Source organism: Elgaria multicarinata, chromosome 5, assembly GCF_023053635.1.
Source record: "Elgaria multicarinata webbii isolate HBS135686 ecotype San Diego chromosome 5, rElgMul1.1.pri, whole genome shotgun sequence".
Lineage (NCBI taxonomy): Eukaryota > Metazoa > Chordata > Lepidosauria > Squamata > Anguidae > Elgaria > Elgaria multicarinata.
The window spans coordinates 75,678,379-75,702,339 of record NC_086175.1 but is presented as its reverse complement, the minus strand read 5'-3'; the positions used below and the strand labels follow the sequence as shown (position 1 = coordinate 75,702,339).

Here is a 23,961-nt window from a genome sequence, read left to right as displayed (position 1 = left end):
AACCAGTAAAGAACAGACTAGCCCACATCAAATAGCAAATGACTTGAAGAGCTTCACTAGACCTGCTATGATTTTGAACCATATGAATAGCAACGCATGTGTTGGGTTGTTTTTTAAAAAAATAATGAATAATGTTCAGCCATAACTGCTACAAGAGAATGGGTTGCTAAATAGAAAAACATATGTTCCTGATCCTTAGATAAAATTAAAGAGTTGTTCTGCTTCCCTGGGCAGTGAGAGAATTGAATAGAATGGGATTTAAAATGTCCTTAATTGTAACTGAATATCAAGAGCCAAACACACACTAGTATCTATGTAGCTTATTCTTTTCTCAGAGCATATTATAGAAATGTCATGTAAAGTGATCAACTCATTGCTAGATGAATATATCTCCATAAGTCATCCTTTTACTATTGTTTTCCAGTGATAGAAAGTCAGCTGGAAAAGTTTACAATGCTTAGAGCCATTCTTTAAAATGAAAAGAGGAGGATAAAGTGCCTTAACCTATGATTTGAAACCAGTTCAAACAATTTAAAATCCATAGTTAAGAGCAAATCCTGGATAGCATTAACCATGGATAATGATGATGCAGACATAACCATTAACCACAGTTAAGAGCAAAAAGAGCAGGGGACATCATGTGTGAGATGGAAAGGAGCATGGAGTCTACTCCTGATCCATAATTTAGGTCTTTGTCTGCACCAGCCTTTCATGTGTCTAAGATTCAAAACCCAACCCAGAAATCTGTTTGCTAAGTCATTTTACTTCTTATCCTCCTCATGCCTTTTCTTTGCCCTGTTTAAGTTTAATTAAAAGTGAACAACATTTTAACAGCAGTTTGTGCAAAAACAAATTCTAAATTGTTTCCACTTCCCCCATTCCCAATATGCGCACTACAACATCTATATCTGCTTTCAGTAAACAAGCTAAATGGAAACTAAATGGAAATGTAAAAAGAACCCCAACCGACTATGCAGTTAACATGGAGAAGTCTAGAAACAACAACACTCTTTAGTTGCAGAAATTACAACAATCGTGATTCATATTGTATACAGAAAACTGGGAGTGATGTTTAAATTATAATGCTTTACCACATCAAAGACTTCAGTCATTAGTTATGGCAATCTTTTGACTAGATGGTCATAGTAAAGGAACACTACTATTATTATTTTAAGTTATGTTTGGGGGAAGGAGTAGGAGGACTGAGCTATTTAGCTAAGGAGGCTGTTTTGCCTCCAAAGGAAAGGTGAAACCTTGCAAAGAACTGCACATACCTGAAATCTGAGCATGCAGTTTTAAGATGTTGCAAGCATCTGGTAACAGCATGTGACTTTCAAATTTAATGGATTTGTGTAGGCCTCGTCGTAGCTGCCTGACTGAAGAGGAAATTAGTAGGAGGTGTGTGGCATGTTTGGATGCAAGACAGCAAGAATAGGATTACAATGAAATGCATACTTTGGCTGTACTGAATAACCATATTTTATTTATTTTATTGCATTCAGTCGCATTAGCAGTGTCTACTGAAAGTAGACATAGTAAATGAGATAAGAACAGTGAAGGATTTATGCACTGAAAATTAGAAACAACAACGTGTTGTAAAGGAAGCTCTCATACTTTTAAATTTTGTTTATATGTTACATAGATGCTCATAAGTTATGTGAGCCAAAGTATATTATTACTACCTCAAACAATATAGACACTTTAACATTTCTCTGCATAACAAATCAAGCTTAGGGCTTACAGTAATTTCCAGATTATTTCCATAATTATGTCCAATCTTTTTTCCCTCCTCCTAAATCCATCTCTGTTCGACCGTTTAAATCCTTTAGATTTACAAGGGCTCCAGCACATTGCAAACAAATAGTTTCACAAATCGAAAGAAAAGAACCCACTAATTTATTCTTTAAAAAAAAAAATTGTGCTCTTTCCCACATAAGGTTACAGGAAAACCTAGCTCTGATGTCTCAGCAAGGAGCTTGTAATAAATAAGGCTCTATGTTACCACAAAGCCCATGCACTCCATGTGACCTTTTCCGCCTTTAGCCTCTATTACATTTGTTTTCTGAGAATCACGGATTCCTAAATAAAATGCATCTGCAAGATTTTGCAGTGGTCTAAGTAGACCCAGTGGGGGAGGGTCTTCATGGTGTATTTCCTTAATGCTGTTTCCATATGCTCCTGCATTTACCCACCCACCCCCCACCTCTTTCAAGTGAACCACTCCAGTAAGGAAAATGCACTTCACTCATGAGATGAAAACACAAGAGGAAGAAGAGTGAAAATGAATTCTTTAAAAAGGGGAAATTATGGCCCCGCAAGATTTCTACCTGCCCTATACCACATGTAAGAAAATAAATACAAGGCAGGTCTGTTGTTGGTATAAGTATAACAAAGATCCGTGAAAACCAAAGGCCCAAATCCAACTGATCCTGCACCCACTGTGCTTTTGAGGTTTGCAACTAGCTTGCAGGAATGCCCTATTTAAAATTCACTGGTGGGGAAATATGTTGTATGAATAAGACAAAGGTCTGAGATGGGGTGGGGGGACTCTTCCCCATGAAGAGAAAAGTCAAAGCATAAGGTTATTCCTAACTCATAGATGCCATATAGGAAGAAAAGGTGAAATATCAAAGAGCCTCTCCTTTGTTCTAAAGACAGACTCAGAGAGAAGTACACCAGATTGATCTGAGGCTGCTCAAGAATCCCCACATTTTGCTCTTTCAAACCTTGGGCTAAGGTTATCATAGCTGAAGTCAGTCACCAAATTGATTGTTAACAGACAGTGTTCGTATTTTAATATGGTTAAAGTATATAAATTAGAGTTGTACATGCCATAACTCATTTGAGGGTTGTTATGAGTTATGTGATTAACAAGCCCCATTCAGGCATTCATAACTCATGGGTACTAAACATATGAAGAAGCCAGTGGGCTAGCCCTACACCCAAAGCCACCTTGCATGCAGGCCATGCGCTGAAACCAACACATGATCAGCATAAAGGTCCACTTCTACTTGCACGCTGTTTCCTCCATAGGGACAGGAATCCTAACTGCCCAGAGTTTCTGTCCCTATGGAGTAACCCTATGCATGTAAAACCAGCTCCCTACAGACTGATGCCAATCCCACATTACTTGATGCCATGGATGGCATGCACGGTGGTGTCAAAAGGGGTCAGGGCTAGCGCCACACGTACCTACTGGCCTCTTCACATCTTCGGTACCCACAGGTATTAAATACCTGAACAGACCTATAATTGTATTGCAATTCATATAAAAGAATGCACTTGTAATTTTGAGAAATTGTATCTGCATTATAAATCTCTCTTCAAGGCACTTACTATGTGAACCAGAGTGGAGATACTGCTCATCAGAGAGAAAAGAGACACTAGAGTGGTTTGAGCCTTTCAATAAGCCCCTTGTTTTGATGATTTAGACTTTCAGGAGAGAAGGAGAAAGCCGCAGCAGACCAATGATCCAGAAATACACTCTGACATTTCAAACTCTTTAATACACGGGAACTGCAAAATATGAGCACCCTAGGAGATTACGGTGCTTGAGGTCTATGGGCCAATAGAAATCTGGGCACTGTTAGAAATTGCATATTGCTGTGCCACGATGAGCCTACTAATATAATGACCAAAGAACCACTGTTATAGTTGAATGGTTAATGTCTATTGTTTGGTCCACTGATGACATGTTAACATTAAACAGTAATAGTAAAAAGAAACCGCAAGGTAAGTACATGCTGCCTGTCTAAAACTGAACCTGCTCCCTTGCCCAATGGCAAGGGAGCTTTTGTGTAAACTGCACATCTGAAAAAAAATGGTGTTACTTTCATAGATTTCATTAGCCCTGATCAGGCATTCTTAAAATAGCTTAAAACAGCTTATTTTAACACGCAGTTAAACACGTGGTTGCATCAACTAGCTCCACCCCTGGTGTCATGTAGCTCTTCCCCCAGCATACAGCACAAACTTTTGCAGAGAGGAGGCCAGGGATGACCTCACTTTAAAGTGAGTTCATCACTATCATCTTAATAAATAGAACTTTAGAATTTTAAACTGTATAATCCTAGCACATGGAAGGACCTTAAGGATTACCTTGTCCATTAGTTTTCAATTTGTTCTAGGAACCCCTGGGGTACCCTGGAAACTTATCAGGGGTTCCTCAGCAAGAGGATTAGTATATGGCAGGTAGGCTGACTGGAATACAGCTTGCCCACTATTACTGACCTTCTTGTGTAATGTGTAACACTTGAAGAACATCACACAGGCAAACGATAAAACCAAAAAGGCCTGGCCTGAACTCCCCCGAATTAGGCATCCAAATCTTTCCCCAGAATCGTCTTCAGTGCACAGAGGTCCTTGACAGAAAAGTCAATGGAAGGATTCCCTGGATAGTAAAATGGTTAGAATCCATTGACAGAGCCCAATCTATTTGTCTATTAAAGAATATCCACAACACATGGATCTCAGTTTTTCCTCAAAACCTCAAAGGAAGAATATTTAATTATATCCATTGACAGGTTCTTCCTTGGGTGGGGGGACATGAATATATTTGGAAGCTGTGATCAGAGCTATAGACAAAATTCTGAGTGTACTTTGTGTTGAGCAGTGTACATTTCTATAACCTGATTTGCAATAAAAAGAATGATTGGACTGTGAAGTATATTTTTCCTGACTTACCCAACTTTAAAGGTCTTAACACCATATTCCTCACATCAACCCCTTAGATGCCTCTGCCTCCTTGTGGCAGAAGTCATTGCCCCCAATACATCATAGCATAGTCACTGATCTCCATAATGTAGTCTCACCTTGCTAATAATCTAGGAGCAGATTCTTATCAACCCTAAATTGAATAAAGTGGAAAATCCATTTGGTTACATCTTGACACTGGAGTGTTTTGGATTCTCCTAGATAAACAAAGACTACCTGTTGTTAAGTAGGAAGGTCAGTAATTTGGTGTTAAGGTAAGCATCTTTCAACTGGTGGGGTACCATTCAGGACTTTGCCTGAAGAATGTGCTAAGGAAGAAAAACAGTTATATACTAAACCAAGGGCAGAACAAACCTGAAACAGAAATGCATCACCAAGGGAATTGCTGAGGCAGAATACATAGTCTTTCTTCGGGTGCTCAGGCACAGCTTGCACTATGCTGTTTTCCACCCAGACTGCATGCTTTGGGATGCTGTTGTGGTCTATTCCAGATCTGCCATCACTTTCATAGAAGAATAATGTACATCCTTAAGAAAAACAGCAAAGTATTAGCAAGTTACATATGCGAACAAGAGAACACTGCAGCCTTTCTGAAGCACAGCCTCACATTTCAGAATTATACAATGCCAACAATGAGAGGTATCAAAATTCAGAATGAAATCAACCCTAGCGGGGCCTGCAACAAAATGCTGCAGTATAGCGTTCACTGTTCACTCTTCCAGTCTGTCAGCCAGCCATGTCTTCTTCCACAACGTTCCATTCCATTTCCATGCCACCCACTTTTCCATCCCCCCAACCCCTGAGCATGCTCAGTCCACAATGGGATGTTTTGGCAGGGGTGGTACTGCTATTGTAATGTATGAAGTAGTCCTGGGCAGATGAAACTCTGGAACTTGGAACAGAGCCCTGATTTTGTGACAGAAGGAAGGTGATGTTTATCCTATCCTATTTTCTAAATTCATATGGTTAAACCATATGGTAAGTGGATTTCATTGGCACAGACTGCCTACATCCATAGGAGTTTTGGCCTGGATTAGGCTCTCCCTATTTGGAGTTTGGATTAAGTTCATTCTTCATGATAGTGAAGTAACATCTAGTTGCAAATAAATTTGTAAAGGTGACAAACCACCATTTAAGGGGAAGTAAAACCAATTTCTAAAGGGAAACAGACCTGAAACTGATTAGCTTTCATGATTTAAAAGGCGAAATTAAAACTGATATCAGTTTCAGTGTTTTATGGGAAATAAGGAGGTGAAAAGTACAATGTATATAAATATTTTTAAGACGTCCTATACGTTCTTAATGATTAACAAGTTTATTATGATATAAACTCACTTTGATGCCTAGTTGGCAGGTCAAAACAGGATACGTTTTCACATACTAAATCAATTTTGTATTAGTCTTTCCCCATTTGCACAACTAACATTGCTCTAAGATTTCAATAACTCACCCCCAAAATATGGGGGAGACAGCTTGCAAGATCACTGATGCCCAAAACTGATGCCAAAAACGGGGTGTAAAAGAACATTCATCGGCTGCAAGGTGGCAAAGTTCATTTTTTAAAAATGAACTGTGAGAAAACTTCTGGAAAAAATATCAATCTGATCAAGCTTCATTGAAAAAAAACCAGAAAAAGAACCCGTAAGGTTTCCATTTCATTGTAATATTTTAGCTGTTGATCAATGTGTTATCAACACAAAAATAAAGTATTGCTTTCAATTAAGGCAGAGCTGCACTCATTGGAAGGATGCAATTAAGTGTTTGCATTTAATAGGCAAAAATAAATCAGTATAAAAATCTTGATATTTTTGTCCTACTTTTCACATTATCCACAGTTACCACCTTAACCTAAGACTTACAGAAAACTATTTTTAGCAAGACACAGCAGATGTTAACTTCAAAGCCTAAATATTAACATTATTAAGCCCCAGTTAATCCAAGAAACAAACAGTCAATGTAAGTCACACTTTAGAGTAACACCTCTTTTATGTCCATCCTGCCTTCATTCTTTCCTTCCAGATGGCTCTTTGTTTATTTGTACCACACCATCACACTCAAGCTGCCTGAGCTAGAGTGATTATGGCCTCCTCCTTTGCTCAGTCAGCCATGGAAAGTATCTGATCTATTTCTCTGACCTCAGTCGCAGTGCAATAGAAGCTGTTATATACATTCAGCTCCTATAGACTGCTGCTCCAGGCGGTGCTTGCTACACAAGAAACAAAAAGAATAACAGCGAAATCACAAGGCCCACCCTTTATTCCTTGGACTCAGCAAGTAACCTTCGTCATCTTTGGTGACCTTTCAGAACAATAAAACAGAGAACTTGGTTGCAGTGTGGCTTTCCCTCTGACTTCTTTTGAGTCGTTCCATTCTGACACTTCATCCTCAATTCTTGTATAAATAGGATGATAAAATATGGGACTTGGCATTAAATTTTAATTTGGAAGAAATTCTCCCATACAAGCCAAGGTGACCCTCTTCTGTTAGGAGCTTTTCCTCAGCTTTCTCAGGTTCTTGAGAGGAGTGTTGGAATGCATTTTGGGTCTTGCTTTTTACAAATCACATCTGTATCCTCTCCTTCCTTCAAAGAATTCCAAGGAACAATTTAGCCCCTCAACAACCCTTTGATTCATACTTGTCCGAGACACAGTAATTCACCTAAGACCACTTTCTGAGTGTCATGCCTAACCTGGGATTTGAACCTGGATTTCCTACATCCAAATCCAATAACCTAGCCACTGAAAAATACTGGCAGAATATTTTGCCTTCAAAAATCTGAATTACATGACAGAAATCCCCAGTCATGCAACAAACCTTTATAGAGTTACATTAAGTTGTTATGTCGTATTGCATGACCCACTCAATCAGTTTGCTACTTACATGCAATCATACTAAGCTCCTTAGATGTAGATGTAACATCCTCCACTGCTACTAAAGTTTCGACTTCTGTACTTTTGGGGTGGTTTTTTTTTTATGTCTAGGTAAATAGTGAAAAATCTACTCACTGTACCTTTTAAGGAAACCCAGTACTGCTTCCATTTCCTCCGTGTAGCTAACTCCACCTTCTTGTTCTTTTTGTGGACAAGGAAGTTTTTGACTGCAAGAGCTCCAGCTTTCCGTACGGTCCCCTGGCCTGCTGTAAGGAGGATATCTGACTGTCCTGGTGAACTCAGAGTCCCACTGCTCTGTTCATCACTCAGGGCAGAGCCAGCTTCATCCAAGTTATCGTTGGCGCTGCTCATCTCCAACTCCCTCCGAAAGTTCTCATAGACTCCCTGACGGGCCCCATCTCCAGTAGAAGAACTGCCGCTGTCGCTGCCTGCAAAGGCCCGGCTGGTTGTCGGAGAGTAGCTGGAGTTGGTGGCATTTGAACGTCTGGAAAGGAGGTCTGTGTCCGTTGTTGCACCCTCAATCCCACTGTCAGCAAATTCACTCCCTTCGCCCGTATTAACATCCTGGTTAAAGAAAAGAAAAGAAACATGGTGGAGAAGTCATCCAAATCATACTAACTGATGAATAGCTTTTGCATTTCGGTAGCATTCTTTACTATGTATGCAGAATAGCCTTCCCCAGACTAAAAACCCCATCTTCCCCAGCCAGCATGGCTAATGGGGATTGTGGGAATTGTAGTTCAACACATCTGGAAAGTACCAGGTTGGGGAAGTCTGATGTTTGTTTAAAACATTTCCTTAAAACACTTCTGGCTTTCAGGGCTGAAGCCCTCCCACGGCAGCTAACAGCAATAAAATACTTAAAAGCAGTAAAAATATTAAAAGCAATAAAAACATAAACATAATAAAATAGCAATAGAAACAATAAAAGCTAACAATGAAAACCAGCAACAACAATAATAACAGCAATAGCAGCAACAACAGTAGTCATAGCATGAGACGGCCATGGTAAAATAATACGCTTTCAAGGCTTTCTTAAAAGCCTACAATGACAGAGCATGGTGCACCTCCGATGGCAGCTTGTTCCAAAGTAGTCCCTCTCACATGTGATCACCCACTTAATTGTTTTTATGGGTGAGCAAATGAGAAGGGGACTCTCTTTTTGATCTTAAGATTTGGGAGGCTGATATGGGTTAAAGTGGTCCCTCAAGTAACTTGGGCCCAAATTGTTTAAGGCTTTAAAGGTCAAAATCAGCACTTTGAACTGGGCTCGGAAACACACTGGTTACCAGTGTAGCTGGTGCAGTATAGGCATAATGTGATCAAATCAACTCACCCACACCAGTACTAAAGAGATCTAGAACTTTCATTCCAAAATCAATGAGCCCATTCTTCACCATCCTATGTAAAATATGTTTCATTTATTTGATCTACTAACTGTTCTTTTAGAATATCTCTTAGGCCCTGTGGAAAAACAGGAATTTCATATTCTTAAAGATCTTAACATTTTTATGAAATAATTTAAAATGTTTATTGGAAGCAAACCAGCACAGCGAAGCACTTTTAAGTTTCATGACTTTCAGTGGAAGATGCACGCATATGTTTAAGTTTTAATCTATTCATGCAGCTTTTGAAATTTGTTTATCTGAAATGGTAATATAAGCAAAAAAGAAAACTGAACAAATCTTAAGACTTTTTGAGTTGTTCTGGTCCTTGGTGATACTGGAATTTTACTGCATGTGTCTCGTTACAGCAGCTGTTGTGATTCATTATTTGTAGGTGGTATTTGTCAAGATCATTTTTAAACATTTCATTACATTCTAAATTAAAACATGATTAACAAATTAACTGGCACAATTTAGTCAAAGTTAAACACTTTAAGTCCCATTTATTTCAACATGAACAAGAGATTTAAGCATTTGCCTCACCTTCACATTGAAGTCATTAGGTCTCAAAAGTTCTTCACTCTGGCTGGGATCCAAAACTGCTCTTGCATGAGCAAAAGACCCTTTTCCCCAAGTTCTCCTTTCCACTGCAGCAGACCACAACACCCCCCTGCCATTCTGGATGGTCTCCAGACCCTCTGGAGCAGCTTTGAGGTGGGGGGCTCAGCACTCTAGTGGGGAGGAGACGGTAGGAAGACGGGTTTTTTGCATGAGCAGAATTCTGCTCATCCTTTTTTGGATCCAAGCTTGTGACTGGTACACACCCACAACATTTGTTACTTTAAACTGAATCAGTTTGCTGGAAGTTACTTTGTGTGTTTTGCAGACGTTTATAAAATTATGCATGGGCTGAGAAAGCAAATAGTGGATCTCTCTTTCTCATAATACTAGAACCTTGGGTCTTCCAATAAAGCTGATTGGTGGAAGATTCAGGACAGATAAAAAGCAATACATCTTCACAAAGTGCATAAACTATGGAATTCGCAACTGTGAGATGTAATGAGGGCCACCAACGTGGATGGCTTTAAATGGGGACTAGACAAATTAATGGAGGATAAGGCTATGAATGGCTGTTAGTAATGATGGCTACATATTGCCTCCAGTATCAAGAGGCAGTATGCCTCTAAATGCCAGTTGCTGGGAATCACAAGCAGGAGGGAGCTATAATTGTGCTTATATACTGCTTGCAGGCTTCCCATGGGCATCTGACTGGCCACTGTTTAAACAGAGTACTGGACTAGATAGGGCTTTGGGCTGATGGCTCTTCTTACGTTCACATAATAATAACTATGCTTTTAATTATTCAGATCTCTATCCAGAGCCACTCCCATCCTCAATATATCCACAATCACACATGAAATCTTAGAATTGAAAGGTGAGGAAGCCTGAATATTTCTTAAGGATCTTCACACACCTATTGCATGGCACTTTGAAACTGCTTTGTTTCTATCCAACGAATACAAATGACTGGAACAACAAACAGAAAAAATAGAGCAGCTTGCTGACCATTTCAAAATGTTTTCTGCCTCTTATTAATATTCAATAGCTACAGCATATGCTTCTTAGCTTATTTAAATTAACAAATTATATGGGGCTGAGTTGGAAAACAACCTCCTATGGAGCACTGGCTGTCCCTGAAAATCTTGACAGGAAAATACTAAATATAGATTCATTCTTACATGTGAAAAATCTTCTTTGATATCTCTTAAGATTGCCGTTTTACTATTCTTCTCCAAAAACTAGATGCATGTTAAAAACTGCTGAATTTCCATCTCCTTAAGGCTAGAGGATGGTTTCAGAACGCTGAATTATACATTCTTAAAATATCCCCAAAGCACTGTAGTAATAGAGGACTTCTTTTGGTTAGGAAGGAAAAGAAACAAGCTTTCCAGCGACCGGATCAAGGAGAATTTCCTGCAAATCTGATTGGCTGCTGTGAGTGAGTGAAGTGGTGCAGCTGCTCCCTAGGCAGAGCTCCCTTTGAAGTGGTGAGGAACAAGCACACCACTTGGAGCAGAGAAGTTTCTGAATGCTGGAAAATTGTGAATGGTGGCTGGCTGATTATGAGCACGTTCAGCACACTTGCTCATGAATAAAAATTCTCCTGCATACACTAAAAATGGGTTTGAATTCTGGCACGTATGCATGCACCCACACCAACGCCATACCTAGAGATATGTGAAAAGCCGATGAGAGAAAAATATTGCATTCTCACAAATATTCTCGCAAAGAAAAGGCCCAAAGGCAGTAATATGCAACCTTATTCAACCACAGACATAATCAGCAACAATGAAATGACTTCAGGACTATTGTAGAATAAGTCAATCGGGCATTGCACATTCAGTGTATTAAGGGCAACTACTCTCCCCCAGTCTGATCCTGAGTGACTGCCCGATAGATTATTAGAGACCAAGTCTGCAATTGCAAAGCCCTACATTGTCTTAATTTATTCACTGCCGACCCTCAGACCCTCAGCCTACAAAGGGACACAGCAACATGAAGAATTAGGGCTTTATTCTGTTCTGCTCCATTCACTGAACGATGGAAATTACCAGTACTAACATCTTAAATTAAAGTAGTTTCCCCGTTCCTTACAACCCTTTAGAACAAGAGATTTTAGAGAGACCACTGGGAAGTGATCAACATATAGGTTAAACCAAGCAATTCTTTTATATGATAGGGCGGAGTAGGGTGGGGGTAATGGGATTCCAATACTGGAATTGGATAGATTGCTTTGGGGGTGATTGGCTACCAATAGCAAAAGCCTTATTTCAGCACTGTGCAAATGTCAGTTTTAGACTGACACAACCCCTGTGGTTAATCTAGACCAAGCTGTCAAAATGGATAAAAATAAGAGTCTCTCTGAGGATTAAATGCTTCTTGTGCTTGGTTTTTAGAAAAAGTGGGTCAACCCTTATAAGTAATTAATTTCTAATTCCATCATTTCTTGATATTTTCAACACTAGTTCTGGGCAAACGTTATTCAGCTATCTATAGCTTTGTTTTAAAAATATCTTTCTGTATTTTCTAATAATTGTTTTACTAATGCATAATGTATTTTGTCTCAATTTTAAAAAAAAATAAGAGCCATTAAAATGGAATATTAACCAGAGACATTAGAAATTATATTTTAAAATTATTACACAAACAAAATGGACTTGGAATGTCAAAAGGATTCATGCTGTCTCATGGATTTGAGAATTGTGTCCTGTTACGCTGCTTTTAGCCCCCCACAATTCACAACATCCTACAACATTGTCTAGGATGGGACCACATCAAAGCACTGATTGATACTACAATACATTGCTTTTATACTGGGCTCATCTACACCAAGCAGGATATTCCACTATGAAAGTGGTATATAAAAAGCAGGAGCCACACCAAACAGGATATAGTAGTATGAGGTATATGGTATGTGCCGCCCCAGCAGTTGTCAGTGCTATAAAGCAGTAGTGTGGCTCCTGCCTTTTATAGACCACTTTCATACTACTTTGGAATATCCTGCTTGGTGTAGCTGAGCCCATAGGGGCAATATAACAAGGAAAATGGTATAACAGTAGTGTTATTATTGCTACAGACAATGATTTTTGTCTGTTTTAAGTAAAAAAAAAACACCTTATTGCCTTCATAGTGGTTTATAAAGTTAAAATACCGGGGGGGGGGGGAATAATACCATATAAAATACAAGAACTTCACTAATCAGGGAAACTCACCAATTACAATCCTTAGTATATCATGGGTCTATTGTTGGGACTATTACAGAAAAACAACTTATGGAGGAACTCACTGGCTCAGTTCACACAACACTTTTCTCAATGGTGGTGTAACAACTCCAGACAAGTGTTGTCTGGAGAGAAAACTCCACCCCATGATAGAGTTTTTTTGAAAGACTCTCCACCCAGAATCACCATGCTGTACAGAGGAGAGTTCCTGCACAACCATTATGTTGTGTGTTGTGTGGAGGGGTCCATGGAGTTTCCCAAAGGCCATAGAGTTCCCTAGCAAGAGCGGTGAAAGGAGGGAGTACCACTCTAGGAAAACCATTGGGATTGGGGGTTTTGCAGCAATGGCTGATGGGATACCATTGGTAGGACTGGGGAGGAGGGCAGAGGAACTGTCAATCAAACATTGCACTGATTTTTACTGCACTCCACATGAGGCCACGCCCACACAATGGTGGAGTTGGAACATGTTGTGTGTTGAGTACCCCCTACGAACTCCACCATTGAGTGGAGTTTTCCCACTGAGTAGAGAAAAGTGTTGTGTGAATTCAGCCACCAACTAGAGAGTTTGAAAGGGTAAGTGGTCAGAAGCTTGAAAGTCTTCCACACAGAAAATAAACGGAATCCATGACATCATGTCTGTATAAGTGAAATGAGCATTATTCACAAACGAATGCTCATGTGTAAAACTTACAAATGTAGCATTTTGGGTTATTAATAATTTAAATAAATCTGTTCTATGGGAAAACTGGTCTCAGGACTAGAATAAGACTAGCAGAATTCATTAAACCACTTTAAAAATGTGGCACTTACAGATGAAGACAGACGTTAATATAAAAGAAGACTTGCAACATGGCCCTCAGCCACAAGGGACCTACAGCTTCCGCCCACCTTTGCAATTTGAATGACAGACATACATACCACAGAATCACGCAATGATTCAGCTGTGTCTTGCTCCCCCTTACCCCAACCCAATTCACATGCTTCAATTAGGATGCACACTAAAAGCTACATTAAAGCTTATCTGTTCATCCATTTTTGTTTGTTACCTCGTTATTTTTAACAACAACTTTTTTTAAAAAAAGTGCACCAACAACTCTAGGGTTATGTTTTATGTTAAAGCTAAGCATCAAATGACATTTCCTACAGGCACTTTAAAATGTTGTAATTAACACAATTCCCACCTTCATTTAAAAAGAGACCATCTGAAAGTCAAAGAAGAATATTATCCCTTGACAAAAATATTTTACAACAAATGTGTTTCACAGTGAGTGAGACATTAAAAAGCAGGCAGGCTTTAATCATTGGGCAATCATTTGGCAGCATGTTCAAATTTGCAAAGCATTAATAAATTCACACTTCAGAAAATATAGCTTGGTTGTCAGATAGGCTGAAATCTCACGGCTCCCATGATTAACCCAACACTGAAATTCTAAGTAAATGTAGGGATACTTCATGTGTTACATTATGGAAGATATAACATGGATTGCATAGGTTTTTTGTTGTTTTTTACACAGAAACACTTTCAATGCAGGAAGAGTACAATGTGTGGCATACCCACAGATTAACTCTGCATGGAAATACCCCATGGTCCATAATCAGGATTCTGGAATTCCTGGTAAAGGTAGAAAAAGGATAACTCTATACCATACCCACACCCTCCTTAGATGGTGAAGAGTCTGTGGGCCCCACTATTCTGACCCTGTGACCATCCCTTCTGCTAACATACCAGGGCAGGAGACAAGTGCAGACCAAATGGCTGATACAACATTACTACATTAAGACTGCCTCTACAGATGCACCCACAAAAGAATGTTTCAGTAAAGCTTAGTTCTATTATAAGTGGGACCTGCAACAAAATGCTGCAATATTGAGTGCTCCTGTTAGGAGTGGGCAACACATAGCAATAACCCCACCCCACCCCCAACTCAGCCCCTGTAGCAAAAATTCACAGCGGCAGAAAAACAAAAAACAATGTTGCCAGAAGACCACTATGAAACACTACAATGGCCAAAATTAGCTTTAAATTTAGCTATTGCAACGTTTTACGGGGGCTTGCCCCCAATACTCAGCAGCAAATTGGTCTCTCTCTTTTTGCCACTACCAGTAGGACTGTGGCCCACAGGGGTGTCTGAGAGGTGAAAATGGTGCCTAGACCTCCCAGAGTTGCCCACCCCCATGTTAAGGGATGCATCCGGCCAGCCATGCCCTTTTCCAAGATACTGCATTCGATTCCTCCTCTCCAGTATTTCCTACAACATGATGAATGTTCAGTCCTCATTGGACTGCTTTTGGGGTTCCAACCTTAGGTTATTTTTTCTATTAAACATTGTATTGGGCAAAAGGCAGGATACAAATAAATATAATCATCATCATCGTACATGTGAAAAACTCAGGATTCTCCCAAGACTTGCCAATATTTGCACTGATTGTGCTGTTTTTGCTACATAAGGATCGGCACTCAGAGACTGAGTTTGCGATCAGTATATGTTGAGGACACATGATGCTGCCAACTTGCTAAGCTGAGCAGGTGTGGGTCTGGTCAGTGCCTGGATGGGAGTCCATTTGGGAACTCCATGTATGTCACTTTGTGTTCCATCATAGAAGAAAGGTGGGACATAAAAGTATTAAACAAGCAAACAATAGGATGTAAAGCCTTTAAGACTGAAGCACATTCTTTTCTAAAGTTTAGTTGTTTTTTCTGGACTGCCAAAGTTAAAAACTGATCAGTAGGTGATATGCCACCTATTACAGATGAACTGCATTTCTTTTACAGTTCCTGAAACTCTATACATGAAGGAGAGTTGGTGCTTTGGAAGGCAGACAAAGAAAGGTCAGGAAGGCCCACAATAAGCCAGCCCTTTAAGCACATGGCACTTCTAAAAATAACACTAATAAGCATTCATGTGTTCAAAGTACCTCATCTACATTCTCTCAGATATCCTTGCAAGAATCCTATAAGGCAAATTATTCCCCCCTACCTACCACCACCTGTATTGCAGATGTGAGCAGCGGGAGAGAGGAAAGAAAGGTGCTCAGCCTAAGAGAATACTAGCTTGGTAAGGACATCTAGTAAGTTTAGAGATGAGGTGAGATTTGAGTTTGGATTTGTCAGCTCATAACAAACACTTAGCCATTACACAGTGGACCATTGCGGGAGAAAGATTTAGGATGTGCTACATATTGCTATGAGAATATAGAGTTTCACACTGGAGATAAAGTATTACACTATTGAGAAAACCAAACCAAAACATAACCCCAAAACATCTTTGCCACGTTTGTTTTAATAAAAATGAAAAGGGATAGGCCTGAGGAATTGTGTGTGTGTGTGTGTGTGTGTGTGTGTGTGTGTGTGTGTGTGTGTGTGTATATATATATATATATATATATATATATATATATATATATATATCACGGAGTGCTAGAAACAAATGCCAAAAATGCTTCAGGGGGAGAAGTACTTCCATTTTAAAAGCTCTCATTGCACAAACGGATCCCAAATGTGGAAAGTGTTACCAGGTATTTTACAACTTTCCTGGAAATGAAGTTCAAGCCTAACCCCTACAAAAATACATCATTGCCACCTGCACCTGTGTGAAACGCCACAGGATCCATATGGCTCATGCATAATAGCCTCTCTTGCTTAAGTTCGCCTGAGGGTAATCTCCAGCTTTGTCTCAAGCTGTTTCTCTAGAAGCAACAAAGAAATAAGCATACACACAAATAAGAAGAAGTGAAAGAGTTTTTAACCCCTCCCTATCACTCACAAACTAAACACAGATCCCAATGCTCAGGCAATAGAAAGCAGGGGAGAGCAGAAGGTAGATCTCTGGATGATTTGCCAAGGATTCCTATCTCCCAATTATCTAAGAATTGCAACAACTGAAAAAGCGTTTTTCCTCCTATATTACATCGTGGAAAAAAGAGCACTTGAGAGAAACTAAGGGTGGACTTTTGTGTGAAAGGACATTGACCTTGGCTCTGGGACTGTACACAAATTCCATTGCTGAGCATGTGCTCAGAAGTACCCTGTATCTTAATTCTTAGTGCACATCTGCCTGCCTGTACCACTATTTTGCACCTGGCTATGGTTGGAGGATCTCCGGGTTCTAGTAAAAAACAGGAGATCCCGCAAGCCAAAAGTTTTCCCATACCTAATATAAAGTGAAGAGAGCGCAACAGTTCCCCATTTCCCTCTGAATTATTGCTACTACAAATCTAGGGAGAGCTTACTGAGTGGATCTTACAGAGTTCAGTACAACTGATTGTTTCAGTATGAGCCTGGCCTCTACATTTACCAACAGCTCCACAAATGCACTTTTTTCACATTACCTTTGCACTGTGGATGCCCTTTCTCTGCTAAGGAGATAGTGTGAGAAGCCCCTAATCACGTGAGAGGAATTCATAGTGTGAGTCGCCACACTAGCAATGCCCTTGTTTCCATCACCTGTTCTGCCGCAGACAGAAAGAAATGGAGCTTCCCTCCCATCAGTCATAACACTGTAGTCTACCCTACACGATCCTTTGCAAGGACTGGGTACTGATAATCCAAATATTGTAAATATAATGAAGGAACGTGCCCTCTAACTATTATTCCAACAAGTCTACCATTGTTTTACAGTCTCTTTGTCTGCCAATATACTCAACAATGCAAATAATTCCAGCAGTGAAGCACAATAATGGATTGATATTATCTGTGAGCAAGCCCATAAGTTGTACCACAGGGGTTTCAAAGCTTTTTCAGGCAGGGGCCAAATTTAATTCTGGAGAACCTCTCAGGGCTCACATTCCAATGATGGATAGAGGCAAAAGGTGCAGGGCCAAAATACCAAGTATCCCAGCATATTGTAGTTTAAAGCTCTTACTGCCAGTAACTAACTCTCAGGAGGGGTGGATTGGGGCCCCATGTGGGCCAGATTTTGCTTGCAGACCTGAGGCTGCATCCTTATGTATGGAATAGTCCACCACATAAAGCTGATGGATTTTTAAAAGCTACAGATGGTGCAAATTCTTACAATATATCTCAGAAAAATACTTCATATTTAAATGTGAATGGGCCATATAAAAACCCTCCCAATGAAGAATATCACTGCTCTTTAAAAGACACATTTCACTAACAGATATTCACTAATATTAACAACACGAGCAAACTAACTAGGATAAAAGCAGGCCTCATTCAATCAGAAGGTCCACACAGGGGTGTCTGCCTTCCCAGCTGGTGACCATCCCTCTTGCAAACACCAAGAAAAAAAGTTCCCATTTCCAAAGTTCACCACAAATCACAGAGATCTCTGAAGACAAACCATCTGTGGTGGATGGATGGCTCAAAACCAGCCAAAAAGTACAAATGGTCTGATTTACAGTGTTTCCTCAGCAACAAAGCTATTACCAAACAAACCTGAAAGCATCAGCCAAGCCAAAAACAAACCACCTACATCACTAGCCAGAGAACATCCACTTGCTTCGGACCTTTCTCCCATTGCCTGGCCTGATGCTCTGAACAAGACGTTTATAAGGCTTAGTTAGGTTCTTTCTTCCCCAGTTGCTCCTTCCAGGGAGGAAGTGGGGCACTGCCCACTTCCTAAACCACATACAATTGTGATTCAGCAGTCAACCAACCCCTTAACAGGCATTTCTCTCTCTGGTAAGTAATAGAACTAGCTCTGATATGCCACTGGGTCTTTCATTAGGCAGGAAACAAGAGCCAATTTTCACTTCATGTGAGGCACTGGGGAACGAATGAAAGAGGCTCCTGCTTCTTCTTTCCTTCTCCAAAGCCTAGCAAAAAATGGGAAGTCAATTCTACCTACCCCCTGGTTTCCAGAGCAAGCCAGGGAGGATGTGGGAGGAAACAACAGTTTTTGTAGACTTTTGTACTCAGAATTGGGTTTCACCCCAAATCACCAAAGAAGACAGTGTCATTCACATGTGAACAGCATTTTCCAGCCAGTTACAGTCTCCCTAGATCCCTTTTAGACTATTTATGTATTTTGTTTTTAGGACAGATGTGCTTCAAGTTTCTTACAAACAGGTTTCCTAAATAGCTGCTGCTTTATTCAATATGTAAGGCACGAAATTCCAGCTCTATGCAGCTGAAACGGCTGTTTACGCAAAGGCTTCTACATGAACCGGAACTTCGATCACATTGAAGGAAACACATGCAAAGACCTCCACAGGCATTCATGCAATATGTATGGATGCTGAGGCAGGCTAGTCAGCTCACAGGACATCAGGGGAATCAGGCGAATTGGCACAGCCCTGCTCAGGCAAACTGGACATCAGGCGAATTGGCACAGCCCTGCTCAGGTGTGGATAGAATGTGCAAACTGTTTCACCTGCATAGGGCTTGTTTCAGAGTCTGATTTGATGCAAATACCCACCTAACACTGCAAATGTTCTGAAGTTCGCAACCAAGTTTGACAAAGAAAGAAAGAAAGAAAGAGAGAGAGAGAGAGAGAGAGAGAGAGAGAGAGAGAGATCATCTTATTAACCAAAACCTAGATTTAACTCTTTTGACCCTATATTCTTTAAAGGAAGTTTGCATACAATTATTGGAGAATTTATTCCCTCCTGCTCCAGTTGCCTACCCCTATCTTCCTCTTCCCCACCACTGCCAGTTCTTCCCATGGACCCAAGAACCTTGAAAAAGCAACATTGGTTTCCCAGATTTCTGTTTCTCCTGGAGTAGGAGGCTGAGCACAGAGACCAATTCCCATCCATCATCTCTTCCCCCCCACCCATACTTCCATGTGTCTGTACACATGAGCAATCCATTCAGTACTGCCTTGTATTCAACACTGAGTCTCACTTGGCTGACTGCTTATATAGCTCAGTGTTTTCTTCCTTTATAAGTGGACAAATTACAAGTTGATCTAACATTAGGTGGAGAAGTGGATAGAATTATAACCAGAGCTTCTTTGTCACCCTACCCCACCCATGTTAGGAACTGCTAACCATTGGCCCATGTGCTAAGTTTCATCTCTGCTGCTTATCACTGTTCACCATGGACTCCTGGCTTTTGGCTGTTGCACCACGGTCCAACTCTGACACCCTCCTTCCAACTGCATCAACCATAAATCAGTGTGCTTATGCAAGAGCTCTTGAATTGCTGTAGCAGGGGGAAAAATTGACACAAGATCTGACTTGCTCCAGTGATACTAGATTGCTTCACACTTGTTGAAATAGGAGTGTTGCCTCTTCATTAACATATTGCTGAGGTCACTGCCATGATACATATTGAGTAAATTTGGTACTAGCAAGATATAATCATGACTCTAGCTAGCTTATCCTCTGGACTCACAGGAATTGGTACACCCATTATTTCTTTCAATGCACATTTTGAAGATGTAGCTAAAAGTTAATTGTACTTACTCTAGATTAGTCATAGGGCCTCCAATCTGAATCACAACCCTAGCTTTGGGGGTAGGGAGCCTTAAAGCCTTTCCCCTCCACTGAAGTTTCAATCCAGACTAGACCCTGCCAGGAATTTATATTACTAAACAGTAATTCATCAAACCAATTCGATCACTATTTGGCAATATGTAACGCAGGTGCAGGCCCCCCAATCTGGCTATAGGTTACAGTTGACTTCATACATGGAAACATCGTAAATGTACATCTATGTATACATTTAAAATGTAAACTATAAATGTGGGACACGCTTTGGGAAGATGTGCATCATATAGGAACACTAATCAGGGAACTGCAGTTGGTTGCAGTCCCTGTTCAATGTATACTTGATAGCAAGCCCGCGTTCATCTCTACATAACCTGTGAGATTGCTGTGTTTACACAAACTATTAAAAGCCCAAGAACATGCTGGAGAGATGATGTTCATAATGCTCAGCAAAAGAAAAACTCTATTTTCAAGACAAGGGAAAACAACCTTGACCTTACTCTCATCAACTGGTCAAGTTTATTTGTACTCGCCTTGAAAATGTATTTGAAGATAAAACAAGAAAAATACTCAAGAAGAGAGCTAATTACCTGGAAAGAGTGTACCTGAACAATCATATAGCTAATTAAGGCAAAGATACTTTGCTATACCAGATGCTAGCCAGCTCATAGAAAACATATAGAAATATTCTGAAAATAAACGTTTCAAACATACACTTAACTAGTGAGGTTAATGGTTGCAAATTACACCCTTCTAATTAAGCATAGTGCCCTCATACTGTCAGTTGTAGTCTTTGAAATGTATAATATATAATCAAGGGATTTTCTGTAGCTCAAAAACTTTAGTTGTCTAAGTGTCAAAATCCTACTGCTAAGAATTTTAGTACAAAAAAAGCAAAACAAAATAATTAGAACCATTACCTGAAGCTATTATCTTTTGATTGGCCTCACAAATAAAGAGAGGTAGGGAAGGGCATCAAAAGCCTACTCAGGTAGTCAAAGAATTTATTTCATACAAGAATATGCATCCCCTCAAGTCAGGCTTTTCAGTATGCTTTTAGGAGACTAATCAGCTATTTGACCACTCTCTGGAATAATTTGATGTTCATTATATCAAAGACATGGCAGAACAAAAACAAACTTTATTTCTTATATGATTATTTGCGTTTTATTGATTGGTATTTTAGTTTGTTTTAGCCTGTAGGTTGCCCAGAGAACTTTGGTTATTAGGTGACTGATAAATTGAGTGAAAAATAAACTAACAACAACAACCAACAATGCAAGTTTCAAATATCAAGGCATAAGAAATATTTTCCTACAATTTGTTTTCCAGAACACTTGAATCAAGCTTGTAGATTCATAGGAGAAATTGAGCTAGTTTGTATCAATCAGGAATGTAAGAACAGCCCTTCTGGCCAACCTGTTCTCAGAAAATGCTGACCACTGCCCTGTAGGGTGAGCTGTGTCACTACAATTTCTCCATGAAGAAAATTCTGAACTAATTCTGTCCAGCTTGGCCACTTACTCTTCCTGTGCATGAAGGAGTATATACTGTGTAAGATGGCACCCTAGGGGAACTTTGCTCAAACAATAAAGTCTACCTGAGCTTTGGTGAGTCTGGTGTTTTTTGCCATGCTCTTCGATCCTGGCCCAACTTGTTCTTTGGTCCTGCCTTCAGGTCTGATCCCAACGGCTCATGGGTTCTGACCCCCGGTTCACCACTCCTGACTTGCTTCAGACTGCTGCTTGCATCACAGCACCCTACTTCTTGGAGTCCCACATTGGTCAGAACAAGAACGCAACAGCACTGCCCCTACTGCTGTCACACAGCAATTTGCATTCAGTATCATATTGGTCTCTGAACATGTGAATTTCTCTTTGAGAGTCATGGCTAATAACTGCCATTGTGGACCTCTCCACCCCTGAATGTGTCCAGTCTCCCTTTTAAAGCCATGTAAATCCACAATTACATGTAAATTCCATAAATTAACTATTATTCTTCGTATTATAGAAATGTAATAGAAGAAATATTTTATATGAAGAAGTCCTTTCTTTTTGTCTGTCCTGAATTTCCTGCCAATCAATTGTACTGGGTAACCCGCAAGTTGCAGTGTTATAAGAAAGCACACCGCCCATGATTTTATGAACTGTAGCCTTTCCCAGTAGGGAACACACTCTAACCCAGCCTCCAGATATGTTGGACTGCAACTTCCATGGCTATGCCATGACTGCTGGGAATGATGGGGATTGCAAATCCAACACATCTGGATCAAATTGGTCAAGGCCGTTCTAATCCTTTTCTCATTTTGGGTGCCTTTTTCGGCATATTTCTTGCTATAAATAGAATGGATGATGAGAAACATTAGGGTTTTCCCCCTCCCCCATAATTACGTACATTAACACAGACCATTTAGTTATCAGTAATATGTAGTCTATGACAGGCCTATATATAGTGAACGTACTGCTCTTTTATATATGTGGCTTGAATTTAGCAGCAATTTTCATTACACTCAAGATTAATTCACAGTGAATGCTTTCCCCACTTAAATATATTGTAGCTACAGCTTGGTTCTGCCTGCTTGACTTTCACATGGAGTCCCAGCCATTGAAGCTGTCACTGGACCTCAAAAGACAAAAACATTCTTAGAGGACATATAAGGAAAAGGGCGGACCCTAAAAGAAAAGGACATCTAGCCAAAGATGGAAACAGAATTTGGAGTTTACTATTTTGGTTTGAATTCTTTTCATAACAATGTATTGTATTGGTTTGATAACATTTTACTGTTTTATTATTGTAAACTGGTCAAGTTTAGGTAAAACATAGTTAGCTAAAAATGGTAAGAGAGATAAGTAAATAAAAACAGAACATTTTTCATGCCCTTCAGAAACGCGCTGACCACAGCCCAGTCAATCTATCTGCTCTGAAACGTTCAGAAGCATTTTCACTGTGCAGCAGATAAATGAGATGAAAGGGGTTTTTTTTTCCTCGTACAAGTGGAAGCTGCAACAAAATACTATAGCGTGGAGTGCTCCTGTTTTCAGCCATGCTCCATTCCATTCTTCATCCCACCCACTTTTCCATTCCCCTTCACTAGTCTGTCAGCATTCCACAGCTCCTGAGCATGCCCAGTCCTCATTAGCCTGTTTATGGAATCCCTCATGGTTTTCTTCATAAGTCTTTCTGTAATTCTGCAAACCGTGGGGTTCCTCCAAGCCTACAGATACCTCTCTCTTGTGTGTGGTGCATTTCTGCTATAGAAGTAGAGACACTCACACCTAAATATTCAAAATGGGAGTGAAACATCATCAAAACAGTAATTAGAAAATTATTTCTCAGGATAATTCCTTTGACATATAAGGAAAAAGGTTGTCATGTCTGGTAATGGCAATAAATGGCTTTCACCAGCACTGTCCCCCACCCAGACCATTGTCTCATGTGCTCCGCTCCCCACTAGTTCTTTCTCCGTTTGATTCCTTGTCCTTACAAAACTAAAATGCTATCCATCCGAGTGATCCATTCACCTCTGAAGCAGGGCAGCAGTTTCAAAACAGTAGCCTTGAAGTTCCCTACATCAAAGTTTTAAGGTACAATCTTTGCTATGTCTGTCCTATAGAAGGTGGCATATCTCAGATTTTCAGGAAAAATGCCAATTTTCTTAAGAACACGTGAGTCTGGCCATCTAACCCAATATTACTCAGCAGATGTCCAAAATCTCAGGCAGAGGTAGAGAAGGCCCAGAAAAAAACCAGAAAAATTCGGGGGTGGGGGGACGGTTTTTTCCCTGTTTTCCCCCGA

The 23,961-nt window shown here is 40.0% G+C and overlaps 1 protein-coding gene across 6 annotated transcripts in view; it reads right to left on the bottom strand.

The window, feature by feature from the left end:
- TIAM1 (TIAM Rac1 associated GEF 1) overlaps positions 1-23,961 on the bottom strand; it is a 246,848-nt gene that overhangs the window by 81,711 nt on the left and 141,176 nt on the right. For all 6 annotated transcript variants that reach the window (XM_063126710.1, XM_063126705.1, XM_063126704.1 and 3 more), the window contains 2 exons: positions 7,724-8,168; positions 5,068-5,240 (listed from right to left, as the gene is read on the bottom strand). In XM_063126710.1, coding sequence (XP_062982780.1) covers positions 5,068-5,240; positions 7,724-8,168 — 618 coding nt within the window. The remainder of the gene's footprint in view (positions 1-5,067; positions 5,241-7,723; positions 8,169-23,961) is intronic.